Source organism: Mirounga angustirostris, unplaced genomic scaffold, assembly GCF_029215605.1.
Source record: "Mirounga angustirostris isolate CCGP_5_RB_7025 unplaced genomic scaffold, mMirAng1.0.hap1 SCAF_9, whole genome shotgun sequence".
Lineage (NCBI taxonomy): Eukaryota > Metazoa > Chordata > Mammalia > Carnivora > Phocidae > Mirounga > Mirounga angustirostris.
Window position 1 is genome coordinate 106,540,512 of NW_026991717.1, and position 18,772 is coordinate 106,559,283.

At 37.4% G+C, this 18,772-nt stretch overlaps 1 protein-coding gene across 1 annotated transcript in view; it reads left to right on the forward strand.

Moving 5' to 3' along the window:
* The first annotated feature begins 16,483 nt into the window (after positions 1 to 16,483).
* The window catches only part of SYT16 (synaptotagmin 16), a 95,630-nt gene continuing 93,341 nt past the window's right edge, over positions 16,484 to 18,772 (forward strand). The window contains exon 1 of the mRNA XM_045901989.2: positions 16,484 to 16,997. Coding sequence (XP_045757945.1) covers positions 16,484 to 16,997 — 514 coding nt within the window. The remainder of the gene's footprint in view (positions 16,998 to 18,772) is intronic.

The window sequence follows — 18,772 nt, forward strand, 5'->3', positions numbered from 1 at the left end:
GTGTAATTAAAACAATTCCATTTACAATTGCACCAAAAACAATAAAATATCTAGGAATAAACTTAACCGAAGAGGTGAAAGAACTGTACTCTGAAAACTATAAAACACTAGTGAAAGAAATTCAAGATGATGTAAAGAATTCGAAAGACATTCCATGCTCATGGGTTGGAAGAAGAAATATTGCTAAAATGTCTATACTACCCAAAGCAATCTATAGATTTAATGCAGTCCCTAACAAAATACCAACAGCATTTTTCACAGAACTAGAATAAACAATCCTAAAATTTGTATGGAACTCAAATAGCCAAAGCAACCTTGAAAAAGAAAAACAAAAACTGGAGCTATCACAATTCCAGATTTCAAGTTATAGTACACTGGGTGTTATACTTAACTAATGAATCATTGAATACTATATCAAAAACTAATTATGTACTATACTGTGGCTAACTGAACATAATAAAAAGCAACACAACAACAACAACAAAACCAAAATGGTAGTAATTAAAACAGTATGGTATTGGCATTAAATAGACACATAGATCAATAGAATAGAACAGAAAACTCAGAAATAAGCCCACAATTATATGGTCAATTAATCTTTGACAAAGGAGGAATGAATATACAATGGGAAAACTCTCTAAATGGTGTTGGGAAAACTGGACAGCTACATGCAAGAAGAGGAAACTGGACCACTTTCTTTCACCATACACAAAAATAAACTCAAAATGGATTAAAGACCTAAATGTGAGATCTGAAACCATAAAAATCCTTGAAGAGAGCATAGGTAGTAATCTCTCTGACATTGGCTGCAGCAACATTTTTCTAGGTATGTGTCCTGTAGCAAGGGAAATAACAGCAAAAATAAACAATTGGGACCACATCAAAATAAAAAGTTTCTGTACAGCAAAGGAAATAATTAACAAAACTGAAAGGCAACCTATGGAATGGGAAAAGATATTTGCAAATTACATATCTGAAAAATGGTTAGTATCCAAAATATATAAAGAACTGATACAACTTGATATTCAAAAAACAAATAATCCAATAAAGAAACAGGCAGAGGACATGAACAGACATTTCTCTAAAGAACACATACAGATAGCCAACAGACACATGAAAAGATGCTCAATATCACTCAACATCAGGGAAATGCAAATCAAAACTACAGTGAGATATCACCTCACACCTGTCAGAATGGCTAAAATCAACAACACAAGAAACAAGTGGTAGTGCGGACATGGAGAAAAAACAACTGTCTTGCACTGTTTGTGGGAATGTAAATTGGTGTAGCCACTGTGGAAAATGGTATGGTGGCTCCTCAGAAAATTAAAAATAGAATTACCCTATGATCCAGGAATTGCACTACTGGATATTTACCCCCAAAATATGAAAAGACTAGTTCAAAGGGATATATGCATCCCTGTGTTTATTGCAGTATTATTTACAATAGCCAAACTAAGGAAGCAGCCTGTGTCCATCAACTGATGAATAGATAAAGAAGATGAGGTATACATATACAATGGAATATTTTTCAGCCATAAAAAGAATGAAATCTTATCGTTTGCAACAACATGGATAGAGCTAGAGAGTAAGAGAAATAAGTCAGTCAGAGAAGGACAAATACCATATGATCTATTCACATTAGTGGAATTTAAGAAACAAAACAAGCAAAGAGAAAAAAAGAGAGACAGACAGACAGACCAAGAAACAGACTCTTAACTATAGAGAACAAACTGAGGGGTACCAGAAGGGAGGTAGGTGGGGGGCGGGGTGGTAAAAAAAAGCTACAATTATAATATAGTAAGTGTTAATAAGAAGGTATAAAAGGTGTTAAGAGAAACTATTTCAGAGGCAACTGGGTGGCTCAGTTGGTTAAGCAGCTTTACTCTTGGTTTTAGTCAGGTCATGATCTCAAGGACAAGGGATCGAGCCCTGTGTCAGTTTCCATGCTCAACACAGCCTTCTTATCCCTCTCCCTTCCCCTCTGTTTCTCTCCCCCCCACACACATTCTCTCTCTCTCAAATAAATATATAAAATATGTTTTTTTAAAAAGACTATTTCAGGAAGACATAATTGAGTCTGAATTATGGGGGCTGGTTGTCAGGCTGAGCCCTGAAAAGAGATGGATGGGCTTTGGAGGACAGGAAGGAAGCCTGGAGGAAGGAGCACAGTCTCAGCCAGTGGAGCCAGTGGGAGGAGCCAGCTGAAGTAAGATGTTGAAGGGAGGGGGCAAGATACTGACGAACAGAGAGCAAATAGAGAGTGGTTAAAGATAAGAAGGGGTCAAAGCATGCTTAGCTTCCTAAGTCCTGTGGAGGATTTTGGACTTTGTCTTAGAAGCAATCAGAAGTAATTTTAAGTCATTTCAAACATAGAATGACACAATCAAATATGTGTCTTAAAAACATCATGAATGCCATTCTACCTTGGATATAATGGGTGGTCTAAAATACTGAATGGGCTTATGAAATTTGGAGAATATCTAAAGGTTCTATTGTTACAATGGAAAAAGCACTGAGCAGCTTAAAGCTCTGGTTGAGCCAACCGTGGTCTTTTTGTGGTCATCATGCTCAAACACAAAGCTGTCTGTTGGATAGTTTGAAAAATATATTTTAAAATAAGCCTTCCTCAACTTAAGCAGTAGTTCAGAATATTTTTTAAAAACTTTATTACAATTATTTTAGAAAATGAATTCCAACAGTTTTCATTTTGTAAAGAGTTTCATTGGTGAAAAAGGCAGCCGAGGTGGAGTGGAAACAAAATGAGAATAGACTTTGGAGTCAGACAAACCTGGATTTGAACCTCACGTTGCCCATTAATGAGGGAAATACCTTCACATTTTTTATTTCTAAGGTCTTCACTGTCTTATTGGCATTTCATGAAGATTTGGAATAGAGGTTAAAGCAAGAATTTGGAAATCAGAGAATTGGAATACTAGCTCCATTCTTTATTATAGATATGAACCTTGGGGAGCAAATCACTTGCTCTTTCTGAGCCTCAGTTTTTTTCAACTATAAAATGGGAAGGCTAATATCTTTCACAAAGAGTTTATTCATATAAGTTGTCAAAAAGCATTGCATGCTGTAAAGTGGCAAATGTTAGCTATAATGACAGCATCATGTTTCTGGGGTCTTAGCACTTTACAGAAAGGATTACAAGAGTTTAATATGTTTTCAACTTTCAAAATGTCACAAGTTTGGGTTTAGTAATGAATAACTGATATTCAGGGCCTGTTATGTAATGGACTCTGTTCTAGGTGCTTTAGAAACATTATGTAATCTAATTGTCACTGGGAATTGCAAGACAGAGGGTAGTGCTCCCCATATTGCAGATGAAGACATTTAGGTGCACCCAGGTAATGTGATTTGCCCCATGCTGTGGCGTAACTGAGAGATTATCCAACACTGAGCCTTGTTTTTTGTGATTCCAAGGCCATTGCTACTGCTTTTCCTCATGCTGTCTCATTTTTCTCAATGTCTACTGATGAAAGTATGTTTTGATTAGAGGGCAATTTCACATTTAGCTTTACACTAATTGCCTCTCCCCTCCCCCACCTGAAGCCTAGTGGTAAAGGGTCTGATGTATTACACATGCCATAGCAATGAAAATATGGTTGAATTGTATCCATATTGTTGACATAAATAGTCTTCAGTAGTCCGTTTTTATATTTAAGATTCTAGCCTTTAGAACATATTTTGGACAAATGCTACAAAAGATATTTCATCTCAGTGGCACATGTTCCTACCCACATAAATTTTCTCTTAACAGAAAACACCTGTAGTTCCTTTTGAATCATGTTAAAGATGAATTACAGCCCATTTTATAGCTCTTATTTTGACTCCATGAGTTATTCATGTTTCTAAGTCTTGTTCACACTAGGTGATACAAAATGCCTTTCTCTGAAGAGCATGATAATTGTCATAAAAATCATAGACTTAATTAGCCTTATGACCTCTCTAAGAAGTCAGTGATAAGTAACTCACATTTAATAGATGACACAAGGAAGTTAACTGATGGCTATGCGAAGACACTTCAAATTAACCCAGTATTCTTTTTTAAATAATTTTTTTTAAGATTTTATTTATTTATTTGAGAGAGAGAGAATGAGAGACAGAGAACATGAGAGGAAGGAGGGTCAGAGGGAGAAGCAGACTCCCTGCCGAGCAGGGAGCCCGATGCGGGACTCGATCCTGGGACTCCAGGATCATGACCTGAGCCGAAGGCAGTCGCTTAACCAACTGAGCCACCCAGGTGCCCCTAAATAATTTTTTTTATTATTGAATTATAGTTGACAAATACTGTTATATTAATTTCAGATATACAACATAGTGATTCAACAATTCTATACATTATGTACTGTTTACCATGGTATGTGTCATTACCATCTGTCACCATACAATGTTATTACAATATTGACAATATTCCCTATGCTGTACTTCTCATCCCCATGGCTTACTCATTTTATAACTGGAAGTTCATACCTCTTAATCCCCTTCATCTATTTCACCCATCCCACACCTAGTATTCTTGACTTTTACTTATGACTGCCCTACAGATGTTGGTAGAGAATAAGAATAGATTTTCCAAGGTGATTTCTCCTTTAAAAATTGCTAAACATTAACCCACTTCAGTAGATGAACTTGTATAAGATTTTGACTTGGGGCTAGGTTACCTGGGGACCATATTATTGGAAACATTTTCTTTTCTCTCAGAATGTGTTTGACTCTCTCCAGGGGCTCATAATCCTTTAAAAATCACACAGACATACAGGCTTCCACTTTATCTTTCACCAAAATAACATCCATTTTAAAGGCATATCTCCCAGAAGCCAATATTTCTTCTTAGATGATAACTTTCTTCCCTTCCTCCAAGCATCTGTCATCAGATAGAAAATGGGGTCAGAAAGATTTAACTAACAGCCTTTAAAGGACCATGAGCATTATTATTCTGGGTATGGAACCAGATCTTTTCTGTTCACAATTACCCTTGGTGAGGATGATCAAAATAAGTGATAAAGCATATGGCTCAGGAATTTGATAGTTTTCCCCCCTACAGAAACAACTCTTGAGTGTTTGCTGTTTAGTCATTTCCTATGTTTAAAATGACCTTAATTGAACATTTTATAATTAAAATAGGATTCTAATTAAAATGATATTTAAAGAAATGTAGCCCCTAGGAATGTATCAATGGCATTCCCTTCATCTTTATTTATTGGTTGTTACTAATACTTTTTAAAAACATTTTTTTTAATATAGTTGACACACAGTGTTATTTTAGTTTCAGGTGTGTAACATAGTGATTCAACTTCTCTATATGTTATGCTGTGCTCACCACAAGTGTAGCTACCATCTGTCACCATAAAACATTATTACAATATTATTGACTATATTCCCTATGCTGCGCCATTTACTCCTATGACTTAGTGGTTACTAATTCTTTATTAGATTGTTACTTTATTCTCAGTACTTTGAGAGATTGTAAACTTTCCTCAGTTATGTTTATGGTAGGAGCTCTTATGTTAAACACACGCACATACATACACCCACCTTTGGCTTTTTTTTTTTTTTTTTTGGTACTTCTTTAATAATGAAGTATCATGATCTTTCATTTCGAATAGTGAGCCTTCTCAGCTACCACAGACCTTACATATATTTTTCCTTCTAATCCAAGGACCTGGACTATCTTTTCTTTTCTTTTCTTTTTTTTTTTTGATATTAAATATTTTATTATTTCTCCCTACCTTCAACTTGGTAATCAATATAATGAAACTATGTATAAAAGTCAGTATTTCAGACACATACTTCCTGTACTCTTTACTCTTTTAAATAAGTCAAAAATTATTACTGGACTATCTTTTCTTTACTATTTTTCTTTTCCTATGTGTTTTTAAAAATTTATTATTATAATACCAGAAGCTACTTTGTCTTTTCAGCTGTAAGAAAGTTCCTGAAGAACTAGGATACCAGATATACATCTGCTATTACCTTTGGCATGCTCTACCAAGCAAGTTGAAATTTATCTAAGCCACAGAGATATCTCCCTGGTTACCCTACCAGTACTTAGCTCTCTTGGCTTTAGACTGCTTTAGTATAAAATAAAAGGTCTCCAGTGTTGCTAACTAGGTAATTTTTCAGTTTCCAGCTTTCGGTTGCCCTTCCTTTTTTAATATTTTGGAATATAACAGTTGGACACTGTTTCATATATATACTGATATTTGACCTCTTTCCAATCGCTCCATGATCATCTCCAGCCACTCCATGCAATGGTTATTGACAAAAGTACAGAACCAATCTGAAAAGGGAACTTAATGTTGAATATATCTAGCCTCAGTATTACATGCTTTTTGCCCAACACTGGTAAATTCTTGGGTTTTAAAGCAGAAAGAAACTATTAGGAGTCATCTAGTGAGTTAACTCTACTTTACAGATAAAGAAAAATGAAGGCATCAGGGCTACTTAGCTTTAAAATTGTTCATGAGTAACTTTCTTTCATTCATTCATTCATTCATTCATTCATTCATTCATTCATTTATTCAACAAACATTAGATAGAGTCCTTACCCTGTATGGGTCCTAGAGCTGTTAAGTCTAAACACTGTCCATTGGAAGAGGAAAATGGACAAATAATTACCATATCCAGTGAAAACTTATATCATAGAGCACTGGGTGTTATTCGCAACTAATGTATCATTGAACATTATACCAAAAACTGATGATGTACTAGATGCTGGCTAATTCAATTTAAATTAAAAAAAAAAGAAAAGAAAACATATTATCATAAAGGCACATTTAAAGCCTCTCTGAGGCCACACCTTTGACTGTAGAAGAGTTGACATAGGCAATAGGAGTTTCATTGTAAAGAACTATTAAATATCAGAGGAGGAGCAAGATGGCGGAGAAGTAGGAGACCTACATTTCTTCTGGTCCCAGGAATTCAACTAGATAGGGATCAAACCATTCTGAACACCTACTCATGAACTCAACATGAACTCAACAGGAGATCAAAGAAAAGAATAGCAGCAACTCTCTGAACAGAAAAGCGACCTTTCTGGAAGGTAGGACGTGAGGAGAAGTGAATCCGAGGCGATATTCAGGAGGATAGACGGCGGGGGAGGGGGCCTCCGTCGGCTGCTTCTGGCAAGTGATAGAGCCACAGAGCACAAAATCAGAACTTTTAGAAGTCTGCTCTGCTGAGGGATTATAAAGATACTAGCTGGGCTTGAAAAAAGCATGGAAGATACTAGAGAAACCCTTACTGGAGAAATAAAAGAACTAAAATCTAACCAAGTCAAAATCAAAAAGGCTATTAATGAGGTGCAATAAAAAATGGAGGCTCTAACTGCTAGGATAAATGAGGCAGAAGAGAGAATTAGTGATAGAGAAGACCAAATGATGGAGAATAAAGAAGCTGAGGAAAAGAGAGCTAAACCACTACTGGATCACAAGGGCAGAATTTGAAAGATAAGTGATACCGTAAGATGAAACAGTATTAGAATAATTGGGATCCCAGAAGAAGAAGAAGGAGAGAGAGGGGTAGAAGGTATATTGGAGAAAATTATAACAGAGAGCTTCCCTAATTTGGGGAAGGAAATAGACATTAAAATCCAGGAGGCACAGAGAACCCCCCTCAAAATCAGTAAAAATAGGTCAACACCCCAACATCTGATAGTAAAACTTACAAGTCTCAGAGACAAAGAGAAAATCCTGAAAGCAGCTCAGGACAAGAGGTCTGTAACCTACAATGATAGAAACATTAGAATGGCAGCAGACCTATCCACAGAGACCTGGCAGGCCAGAAAGGACTGGCATGATATATTCAGAGCACTAAATGAGAAAAATATGCAGCCAAGAATACTATATCCAGCTAGGCTATCACTGAAAATAGAAGGAAAGATAAAAAGCTTCCAGGACAAACAAAAACTAAAAGAATTTACAAACACGAAACCACCCTACAAGAAGTATTGGAAGGGGTCCTCTAAGCAAAGAGAGAGCCTAAAAGTAACATAGACCAGAAGGGAATGGAGACAATATACAGTAACAGTCACCTTACAGACAATGCAATGGCACTAAATTCATATCTTTCAATAGTTACCCTGAATGTAAATGGGCTAAATGCCCCAATCAAAAGACACAGGGTATCAGATTGGATAAAAAAACAAGACCCATCAATATGCTGCCTGCAAGAGACTCATTTTAGACCCAAAGACACCTCCAGATTGAAAGTGAGGGGGTGGATAACCATTTACCATGCTAACGGACATCAAAAGAAAGCTGGGGTGGCAATCCTTATATCAGATAAATTAGATTTTAAACCAAACACTATAGTAAGAGATGAGGAAGGAGACTATATCCTACTTAAAGGGTCTATCCAACAAGAAGTTCTAACAATTGTAAATATCTTTGCCCCTAACTTGGGAACAGCCAGTTATATAAGCCAATTAATAACAAAATCAAAGAAACACATCGACAACAATACAATAATAGTAGGGGACTTTAACACCCCCCCTCACTGAAATGGACAGATCATCTAAGCAAAAGATCAACAAGGAAATAAAGGCTTTAAATGACACCCTGGACCAAATGGACTTCACAAATATATTCAGAACATTCCATCCCAAAGCAACAGAATACACATTCTTCTCTAGCGCCCATGGGTCATTCTCCAGAATAGATCACATCCTAGGTCACAAATCAGGTCTCAACTGGTACCAAAAGATTGGGATCATTCCCTGCATATTTTCGGATCACAAGGCTTTTAAACTAGAACTCAATCACAAGAGGAAGGTCGGAAAGAACTCAAATACGTGGAGGCTAAAGAGCATCCTGCTAAAGAATGAATGGGTCAACCAGGAAATTAAAGAAGAATTTAAAAAATTCATGGAAACAAGTGAAAATGAAAACATAAAATCTTTGGGATGCAGCAAAGGTGATCCTAAGAGGAAAGCATATAGCAATACAAGCCTTTCTCAAGAAACAAGAAAGGTCTCAAGTACACAACCTAACCCTACACCTAAAGAAGCTGGAGAAAGAACAGCAAATAAAGCCTAAGCCCAGCTGGAGAAGAGAAATAATAAAGATCAGAGCAGAAATCAATGAAACAGAAAGCAAAAGAAAGGTAGAACAGATCAATGAAACTAGGAGCTGGTTCTTTGAAAGAGTTAATAAAATTGATAAACCCCTGGCCAGACTCATCAAAAAGAAAAGAGAAAGGACCCAAATAAATAAAATCATGAATGAAAGAGGAGAGATCACAACCAACACCAAAGAAATACAACCAATTATAAGAACATATTTTGAGCAACTCTATGCCAGCAAATTAGATAATCTGGAAGAAATGGATGCATTCCTAGAGATGTATCAACTACCAAAACTGAACCAGGAAGAAATAGAAAGCCTGAACAGACCTATAACCACTAAGGAAATTGAAGCAGTCATCAAAAATCTCCCAACAAACAAGAGCCCAGGGCCAGATAGCTTCCCAGGGGAATTCTACCAAACATTTCAAGAAGAATTAATACCTATTCTTCTGAAACTGTTCCAAAAAATAGAAATGGAAGGAAAACTTCCAAACTCATTTTATGAGGCCAGCATTACCTTGATCCCCAAATCAGACAAAGACCCCATCAGAAAGGAGAATTACAGACCAATATCCTAGATGAACATAGATGCCAAAATTCTCACCAAAATACTAGCCAATAGGATCCAACAGTACATTAAAAGGATTATTCACCACGACCAAGTGGGATTTATTCCTGGTCTGCAAGGTTGGTTCAACATCCACAAATCAATCAATGTGATACAATACATTAATAAAAGAAAGAACATCAAAAACTAATGATGTGGGGCGCCTGGGTGGCTCAGATGGTTAAGCGTCTGCCTTCGGCTCAGGTCATGATCCCAGGGTCCTGGGATTGAGCCCCGCATCAGGCTCCCTGCTCAGCAGGAAGCCTGCTTCTCCCCCTCCCTCTGCTTCTCCCCCTGCTCATATTCTCTCTCTCTCTCTGTATCTCTGTGTCTCAAATGAATAAATAAACCTTAAAAAAAAAAAAAAAACTAATGATGTAATGTATGGTGATTAACATAACATAATAAAAAAATAAATAAAAATAAAAGAAAGAACAAGAACCATATGATCCTCTCAATAGATGCAGAAAAAGCATTTGACAAAGTACAGCATCCTTTCTTGATTAAAACTCTTCAGAGTGTAGGGATAGAGGGTACATACCTCAATATCATAAAAGCCATCTATGAAAAACACACAGCGAATATTACTCTGAAAGGGGAAAAACTGAGAGCATTTCCCTAAGGTCAGGAACACGGCAGGGATGTCCACTATCACCACTGCTGTTCAACATAGTACTAGAAGTCCTAGCCACAGCAATCAGACAACAAAAAGACATAATAGACATCCGAATCTGCAAAGAAGAAGTCAAACTCTCACTCTTCGCAGATGATATGATATTTTATGTGGAAAACCCAAAAGACTCCACCCCAAAACTGCTAGAACTCAAACAGGAATTCAGTAAAGTGGCAAGATATGAAGTCAATGCACAGAAATCAGTTGCATTTCTATACACCAACAACAAGAAAGAAGAAAGAGAAATTAAGGAGTCGATCCCATTTACAATTGCACCCAAAACCATAAGATACCTAGGAATAAATCTAACCAAAGAGGCAAAGAATCTGTACTCAGAAAACTATAAAATACTCATGAAAGAAATTGAGGAAGACACAAAGAAATGGAAAAACATTCCATGCTCATGGATTGGAAGAACAAATATTGTGAAAATGTCAAAGCTACCTAGAGCAATCTAACATTTAATGCAATCCCCATCAAAATACTATCCACTTTTTTCAAAGAAATGGAACAAATAATCCTAAAATTTGTATGGAACCAGAAATGACCCCAAATAGCCGGAGGAATGTTGAAAAAGAAAAGCAAAGCTGGTGGCATCACAATTCCAGACTTCAAGCTCTATTACAAAACTGTAATTATCAAGACAGTATGGTATTGGCACAAAAACAGGCACATAGATCAATGGAACAGAATAGAGAGCCCAGAAATGGACCCTCAACTCTATGGTCAACTAATCTTTGACAAAGCGGGAAAGAAAGTCCAATGGAAAAAAAGACAGTCTCTTCAACAAATGGTGTCGGGAAAATTGGACAGCCACATGAGAAGAATGAAACTGGACCATTTTCTTACACCACACACAAAAATAGACTCCAAATGGATGAAAGACCTAAATGTGAGACAGGAATCCATCAGAATCCTAGAGGAGAACACAGGCAGCAACCTCTCGACCTCAGCCACAGCAACTTCTTCCTAGAAACATCGCCAAAGGCAAGGGAAGCAAGGGCAAAAATGAACTATGGGGACTTCATCAAGATAAAAAGCTTTTGCACAGCAAAGGAATCAGTCAATAAAACCAAAAGACAACCGACAGAATGGGAGAAGATTTTTGCAAATGACATATCAGATAAAGTGCTAGTATCCAAAATCTATAATGAACTTATCAAAGTCAACACCCAGAGAACAAATAATCCAATCAAGAAATGGGCAGAAGACATGAACAGACATTTTTCCAAAGAAGACATCCAAATGGCCAACAGACACATCAAAAAGTGCTCAAAATCACTCGGCATCAGGGAAATCCAAATCAAAGCCTCAACGAGATACCACCTCACACCAGTCAGAATGGCTAAAATTAACAAGTCAGGAAATGACAGATGTTGGTGAGGATATGGAGGAAGGGGAGCCCTCCTACACTGTTGGTGGGAATGCAAGCTGGTGCAGCCACTCTGGAAAACCAGAGGTTCCTCAACAAGTTGAAAATAGAGCTACCCGGGGCTCCTGGGTGGCTCAGTCGTTAAGCGTCTGCCTTCGGCTCAGGTCATGGTCCCAGGGTCCTGGGATCGAGCCCCGCATCGGGCTCCCTGCTCGGCGGGAAGCCTGCTTCTCCCTCCCCCACTCCCCCTGCTTGTGTTCCCTCTCTTTCTGTGTCTCTCTCTGTCAAATAAATAAATAAAATCTTTAAAAAAAAAAAAAAAGAAAAGAAAATAGAGCTACCCTATGACTCAGCAATTGCACTTACTGGGTATTTACCCCAAAGATACAAATGTAGTGATCCAAAGGGGTATGTGCACCCCAATGTTTATAGCAGCGATGTCCCCAATAGCCAAACTATGGAAAGAGCCAAAATGTCCATCAACAGATGAATGCATAAAGAAGATGTACACACACACACACAGACACACACACAGAGACACACACACACACTGGAATATTATGCAGCCATCAAAAGAAATGAAATCTTGCCATTTTCAGTGATGTGGATGGAACTAGGGGGTCATGCTAAGCGAAGTAAGTCAATCAGAGAAAGTCAAGTATCATATGATCTCACTGATATGAAGAATTCTTAATCTCAGGAAACAAACTGTGTGTTGCTGGAGTAGTGGATGGTGGGAGAGATGGGGTGGCTGGGTGATAGACATTGGGGAGGGTATGTGCTATGGTGAGCGCTGTGAACTGTGTTAAGACTGATGAATCACAGACCTGTACCTCTGAAACAAATAATACATTGTATGTTAAAAAAAAAAAAAAAGATAGTAGGAAGGGAAAAATGAAGGCGGGGGAATTGGAGGGGGGACACGAACCATGAGAGACTATGGACTCTGAGAAACAAAGATACTTCGTGTCTTCCTCAATTTCTTTCATGAGTATTTTATGAGGGTTTTAGAGGGGAGGGAGTTGGGGGGTGGGTTAGCCAGGTGATGGGTATTAAGTAGGGCACATATTGAATGGAGCACTGGGTGTTATATGCAAACAATGAATCATGGAACACTACATCAAAAACTAATGATATAATGTATGGTGACTAACATAAGATAATGAAATAAAATTAAAAAAATTAAAAAAAGAACTGTTAAGTATCTACCAGGCAGGGTAGGGAGAGAAGGCATCTGGGCAGAGCAAACAGAAGTCAGGGACGAGCACATTTGCTATGAAAAATGCTTAGTGTGTTAGTGAGTGTGACAGGCACAGAGGACTTTACAATGAGGGGTGGTGAAGAAGGGCCAAGTTGTCACTGTGGGGCAGTGTTATTGGGAACATCTCATACAGAGCGAGACATTCTGTCAGGACAAGGCTCTGTGAGTTGTGAAAATGTTGATATAGTTCCAAACTGGTTGATAAACAGCCACTGATCTGAGACCCTCTCCCCTCTACGGTCCTGTTGTACCTCCCAGAAGTCCTCATACCCAGTGATTTCAGCAGTTAAAGAGTTGGCAACTTGCAGGAGGCCTCTAGGCCCCCTCCAGCACTGAGGTCAGTCAGGCAATGCTGATTGTACATTTTTGAGCATCTCTCCTCTTGTATGCCATGGTAGAGAATGTGAACTTTATCATATAATGTAGGGCTTGGAAATTCAGATGCTTCCAGGGGTCAGGCAGGCTACACAGAAATGAATGGAGCAAGTGGGTACATATAACAGAGAGAGGTGAGGACTGTAGTGAACTGGAGGCATCAAAATTAATTTTTTAAAAACTGTGTCAGTAAATGTAAGTGAATGGTGATTTTTACAGATAGACTGCCAGTGCGCAAATTCTGCAGTATAAGTAATAGGAAAACCATAGTGCGGGTTCTTTTTTGATTTTCTTTTTAAACTAGGGGAGTGATATAAGCTTCATTTTTTTAGAAAAATTGCCATAGGCTTTGATGGACAGAGATTACAGAAGAAAGAGATATGAGACCAAGAACATGAGCTGTTACTAGTTCAAAGTTTGGATAAGAAAAAGCTGGCTTAAATTAAAGGGTCTTAGATTGAATATGGAAACAAAGTTTTCTCTGTGTAATAAAACAATAGAAAGGATTATTAAGGAAGATATTTCTGACAGATATTTTAAGACAGATATTTCTGTCTTAAAAAGTTTCAAGTACCAAAAGGACAGTGGTAGAAGCTAAACCCAATGATTTCTCAGGGAACTTTCTAGGTCCACGATCCTCTGAAGCACAATTTAGTCACAGTATTTGTGGAGAAACAAACAAAAAATCTGTGGGTGGTGAAATGGAGTGGAAGAAATGCTGAGAGAACCCTTTAATACTACCAAGCAGGGGATTTATATAGTAATGTTAAGGTGTTTTTAACAATTCTGAGGTCTATTCATAAATTTAGCAAATTTGAGTATATATTATATGCTAGACACTATTCTATGCACAATATTAAATAGCACTCATTACTTCATTTATTGAGAATTGACTACATACTTAGCACACTTCTAGGCACTGTGGATAAACTAGAGAATAAAACATGCAATCCCTGCCTTCCAGAAATGTCTATTCTAGGGGAGGAGACAGGCAATAAACCTACTAGAAGATCAGGTTATGGTGAGCAAACCTAGAAGGATGGATTGAGGCTGGGGAAGACTTGAGATGGGAACCAGCTAGGTATGTAATTTCTGGGGAAATTAGAGTGCCAGAAAGGTGATCACTGTACAAAACACAACAGAAGAGACTGCATAGACCTAAAAGTAGCAGAACTTGGAATGGAAGGAATAGAAGGGGGCAAGGTTGAAGAGAAAAAATCACAATTGTGAGTGTGGAGTGTTGAACACTTGTAGTAATAAAAGTGATGTGATGAATTTGAGATTTTGGTGAGACACCCAAGTGTAGCTCTTTCCTTAGATCAGCATTTCTCAAATTTTGGTGTGTGTCAGAATCATCTGAGGAACTTGACAAAAATAAAAAGATATAGGGCCTATTCCTTCAACCCACCTGAACCTCTGTTTTTTTATTAGCTTACCAGGTGATTCTCATACAAATTCTGTGAACCACTAGCTTAGATAACCAGAGATCTAAGCCGGTATAAAGGGATTGAACTATGGGCTGGAGATATATATTTTGGAGTTAAAAAAAAAGTGTTGAGACTTATGGATGGGTCAGCTCTCCCAGCTGATGAGTATTAAGGGGCAGGAGGAGTAACCATAGGACAATGCGTGGTTGCATATATGTAGTTGATGGGAAGACAAGGAAGAGCCTGAAAGACAAACACATGAATTATTTAGCATAAAGGGAAAGTGCAGAAAGCTCAGTTTCCCTTTAATTGGAATATGGGCACCGTGGGGACAGACCTCAGGGTTACCTCACACTTGGCATTGTGCCCAGCACTTAATAGGTACTTATCAATATTTGTTTACTGATGAATCAATGTATATATGAATGGCTATTACAAAAGGCCCCCCCCCCCCAGAAAGCTAAGAAGACATTTTCAGGAAAATGTAGGCAATCCTATCAATTGCAGTAGCTGGAGGACAAGAAGGCTAAAACATATAGGAGTGTTGGTAGACTGACTCAGAAGGAAGCTATTGCAATAAAGGGATGGGGTAATTAAGTGCAAGGAGTGAATTTAGGCTCTGTGGTCATTTATAGCATTTATCCTGAGCTGTTGATGAGCATTGTAAGGGCAATAAGATATATATTATATATATATATATATACACACACACACACACACACAATACACATGCAAATGTATATATGTGTAATGTTTGTATGCATGTATATGTATAAAAGTATAGATGTTCAGCTCTACAATCTTTGTGCCCTGTTGCTCTGTCAATGTCCTATAGCTGCCTCCTTCAGGTTGTGAATCTTGGGGGCAGGAGGGTCTCTCAGGAGTCTTCTGGGTTGTGGAGGGTTGTCTTCGGGAAGTTAGAACACAAACAAAGGCAACAAGATGCTAGATTCAATTCTCCAGTAAGCTGCATACTCCACTTGCCGCTCTGTTTTTCAGTGGTTCTTTGGTCCCCAAGAATAGATATGATTTGTAGAAATTGCATAAAAATATAAAATCTTACTTTAAGATCTGTTAAAAGCTTTTTAATTCCAGGCACACATTTCCTTTGAAAGGATAAATCTTTTGTGTCATGAAGCAGAGATGGTTATTAGCCTGCTCGCTGGGATTTGCAGGTTTGTAGATGAAGCATCCAACCTTTCTTGTATTTTGAAATGTCATATCCAACTGCTTCTTAATGAAGATTCATTTATCCTTTTCACACTGTTAAGTATGGTCTATGGGGATAGACTTCTCTCAGTCCACATGAATAGAGCCCATTACTGCCGATGGAAGTTTTGCACATGCCTGAGCAGGTGAATAGGCATTGAAGTAATCTACATTTAGACTTTCACAGTAATTTTTATTTAGCTACTTTCAGATTTCAGTGATGATCTCTTTTTGTCCCTGAATGTTGTTTGACATTGATTATAGGTATCTGATAATAGATCTGAGTTGTTACTGAGTTGTTACTGTAATAGGTGTAAGTATTTCTTTCCTCTGTTTCAGCTGAGAAGTTTTGAGAGCGAACTATTCACAGCCATTAAGGGACCTCCAATTTAATTTGTCATCATGCTTATTCTGTAGTTCACATTAAGTCCAGAGTACTGAAGAAGCTGAACAAGTGGACTTGTAGACATCAGATAGCTGGCTATGGTTTTGGCCATGGCATTTCAGGATGCTCAGAACTTCTTCCAGCCTCTCTCTTCCTGGATATCTCGGGTTTATGAAGCTCTCCAGCAAGCAGGAGATACGCTATCTGCTTCGCTGGTTAACTTAAGCAAACAAGACTCTAAATTGAGTGAAAAGCTAGACCAGGACTTAGATGATATTCAGATTCAGGAAACTTACTTTGAAGATGAAGAACAAGGCAATGATTGGCGTCAAGAGGATGCAAATCCCTTGTTTCTTGAAGTGGATCATTTCTCCTGTTGTGATAGGGATTTGCAGGACTCTGCCCAAAGTTCGAGCCCCAGACTTAGCCAACATGCAAAGGACTCATGTTCCATAATGTCCCAGTGGCCCAATCAGACCCTTGATGACCAAAAGCCACCACATGTGCTTTCTTCTATTGCTGAGAAAGAACACCACCTTGAAAAGCAAAGGAGTGACCTTCAACACAGCCAGCTCTCTGGTATTTTAGAAAATGTTAATGGAAAAAAGCAAGGTAAGGTAGCCAGTGATCATTTTCTCTGGGTTCTTCCAAGGGACATATCTCCTAATTATATTTTTTTTACTTTAGTTATCATATGAAGTTTATTTTTTCCTCTCCTGTACCTTTCCACATGCTGGCTTCTTATTGAGAGATGTACTCAGGAATATTTTCAACATATAAAACTTCGGGAGATCCGTATTTGTGGCCTCCATATTTCAGAACAATTGTTCAGAGCAAGTAAAATGGTGAAAACACGTCTGTAGGTTCTGTTTGAGAAGCCCTTGTGCATATGTCATGCTTTTTAAAATATCTTTTAAAATGTTTTCTTTTTTTTCACTAGGTTAGGAATCTCTAGATGTTACTATATTATTCAGTGTGAAATCCTGTGCAAAAAGCCATACTTGTTGCAAAATTTTTAGTTGATAACACTCCAAGAACACTTTTCACAGTGTTTCACTGAGACGTGATATGAGATGACAGTAGATAGGAAATCTTTGAAATAAGAATAGCTTGATTTTCTTTAAGCCTTGAGTGGAAAGGACACATTTAAAACAAACTGTCTTTAGAGCTTTATCCTGTCAGATACCTTGAATATAGTGAAATGTAATTAACTCTCTAAAAGTAGCTGTATTATGTCTTGGCATGAATTTTTCAGGATTCTAATGCTCAAGCCTGAACTAAGGACATTCCACTTGGTTGAGGCGACAGAGGTGGCTGATAGGCCAAGAAAGGTGTTGGGTGTGTGTATGTGACATGTGGCTGTAATGCATCTCTCACCAAGATTATTGGATCTTTTATGTGACATAAAGTTGAAGTCATTAATTCTTTTCTTTTTGGAGGGAGCAGAATTTTCTAGAATACTTCACAGCGTCTTCATCCATTTTCAGTAATTCCTCTTAGCTTTATCTTTTTAGGGAAACATTTTATCCAGATACATGAAGCCTTAGAAAATGAGGAAGCATGATTTCATTTTTCTTTTTATAGTACTTTTTTGATACTCTTATTTAATGTTGAAATGCTAAAATAAATTGGTAAAAACAGGGTAGGCTGATATTCTTTCTGAATCTGATAAGCTTATAAATAAATTCAATTTCAAGTCTTTAAAAATTATCTGTGGAGATATTTCTAGAAATATCTGGGCAACCAATAGGATTTCTTAGATTTGACTTGAAATTTCTATTATTATTTAAAAAAATCTTTCTAAAGTTGAACTACATTTAAAGTTATTAACATGAATTTGGTTTAATAGTTGCTTAACATTGGGTTTTTAAAATTTTTTAAGTTGTTGTAATCTAATGGCAGTAAAACAATTGTGTTCATTTGTTTATTCGGGGATGTTTATTCACTAGATTGTAGCCTCTTGGAAGGCAGGGGCCACACCATAGATTAATTTTTGTATCCTTAACATCAAGCACAATGTTAGGTATATAACAGGACACCAAATAATAATTAATGATAGAACAGCAACAAAGAAAGCTAACAACTCTAAGAGGCAGATATTATCCTTCTCACTTCACAGTTAAGAAGACTGATGCTTAGAATGTTTGAGAATATATGCAAGATCCATATTTAGAAAGAGGCACAGCTCAGGGAGTCTGATTCTAGAGTTTATACATATTCTTTCTCTTTTTTTTCTCCCCCTTTTCAAGGTATAATTTACAGATGGCAAAATTCATTCTTGTTAGCATACAGTTCTGTGAGTTTTAACACACAGTCTTGTAACCACTGCCATAATCAAGGTATAAACAGTTCCATCACCTCAAAAAATTCCTGCAATTCCCTTTGTA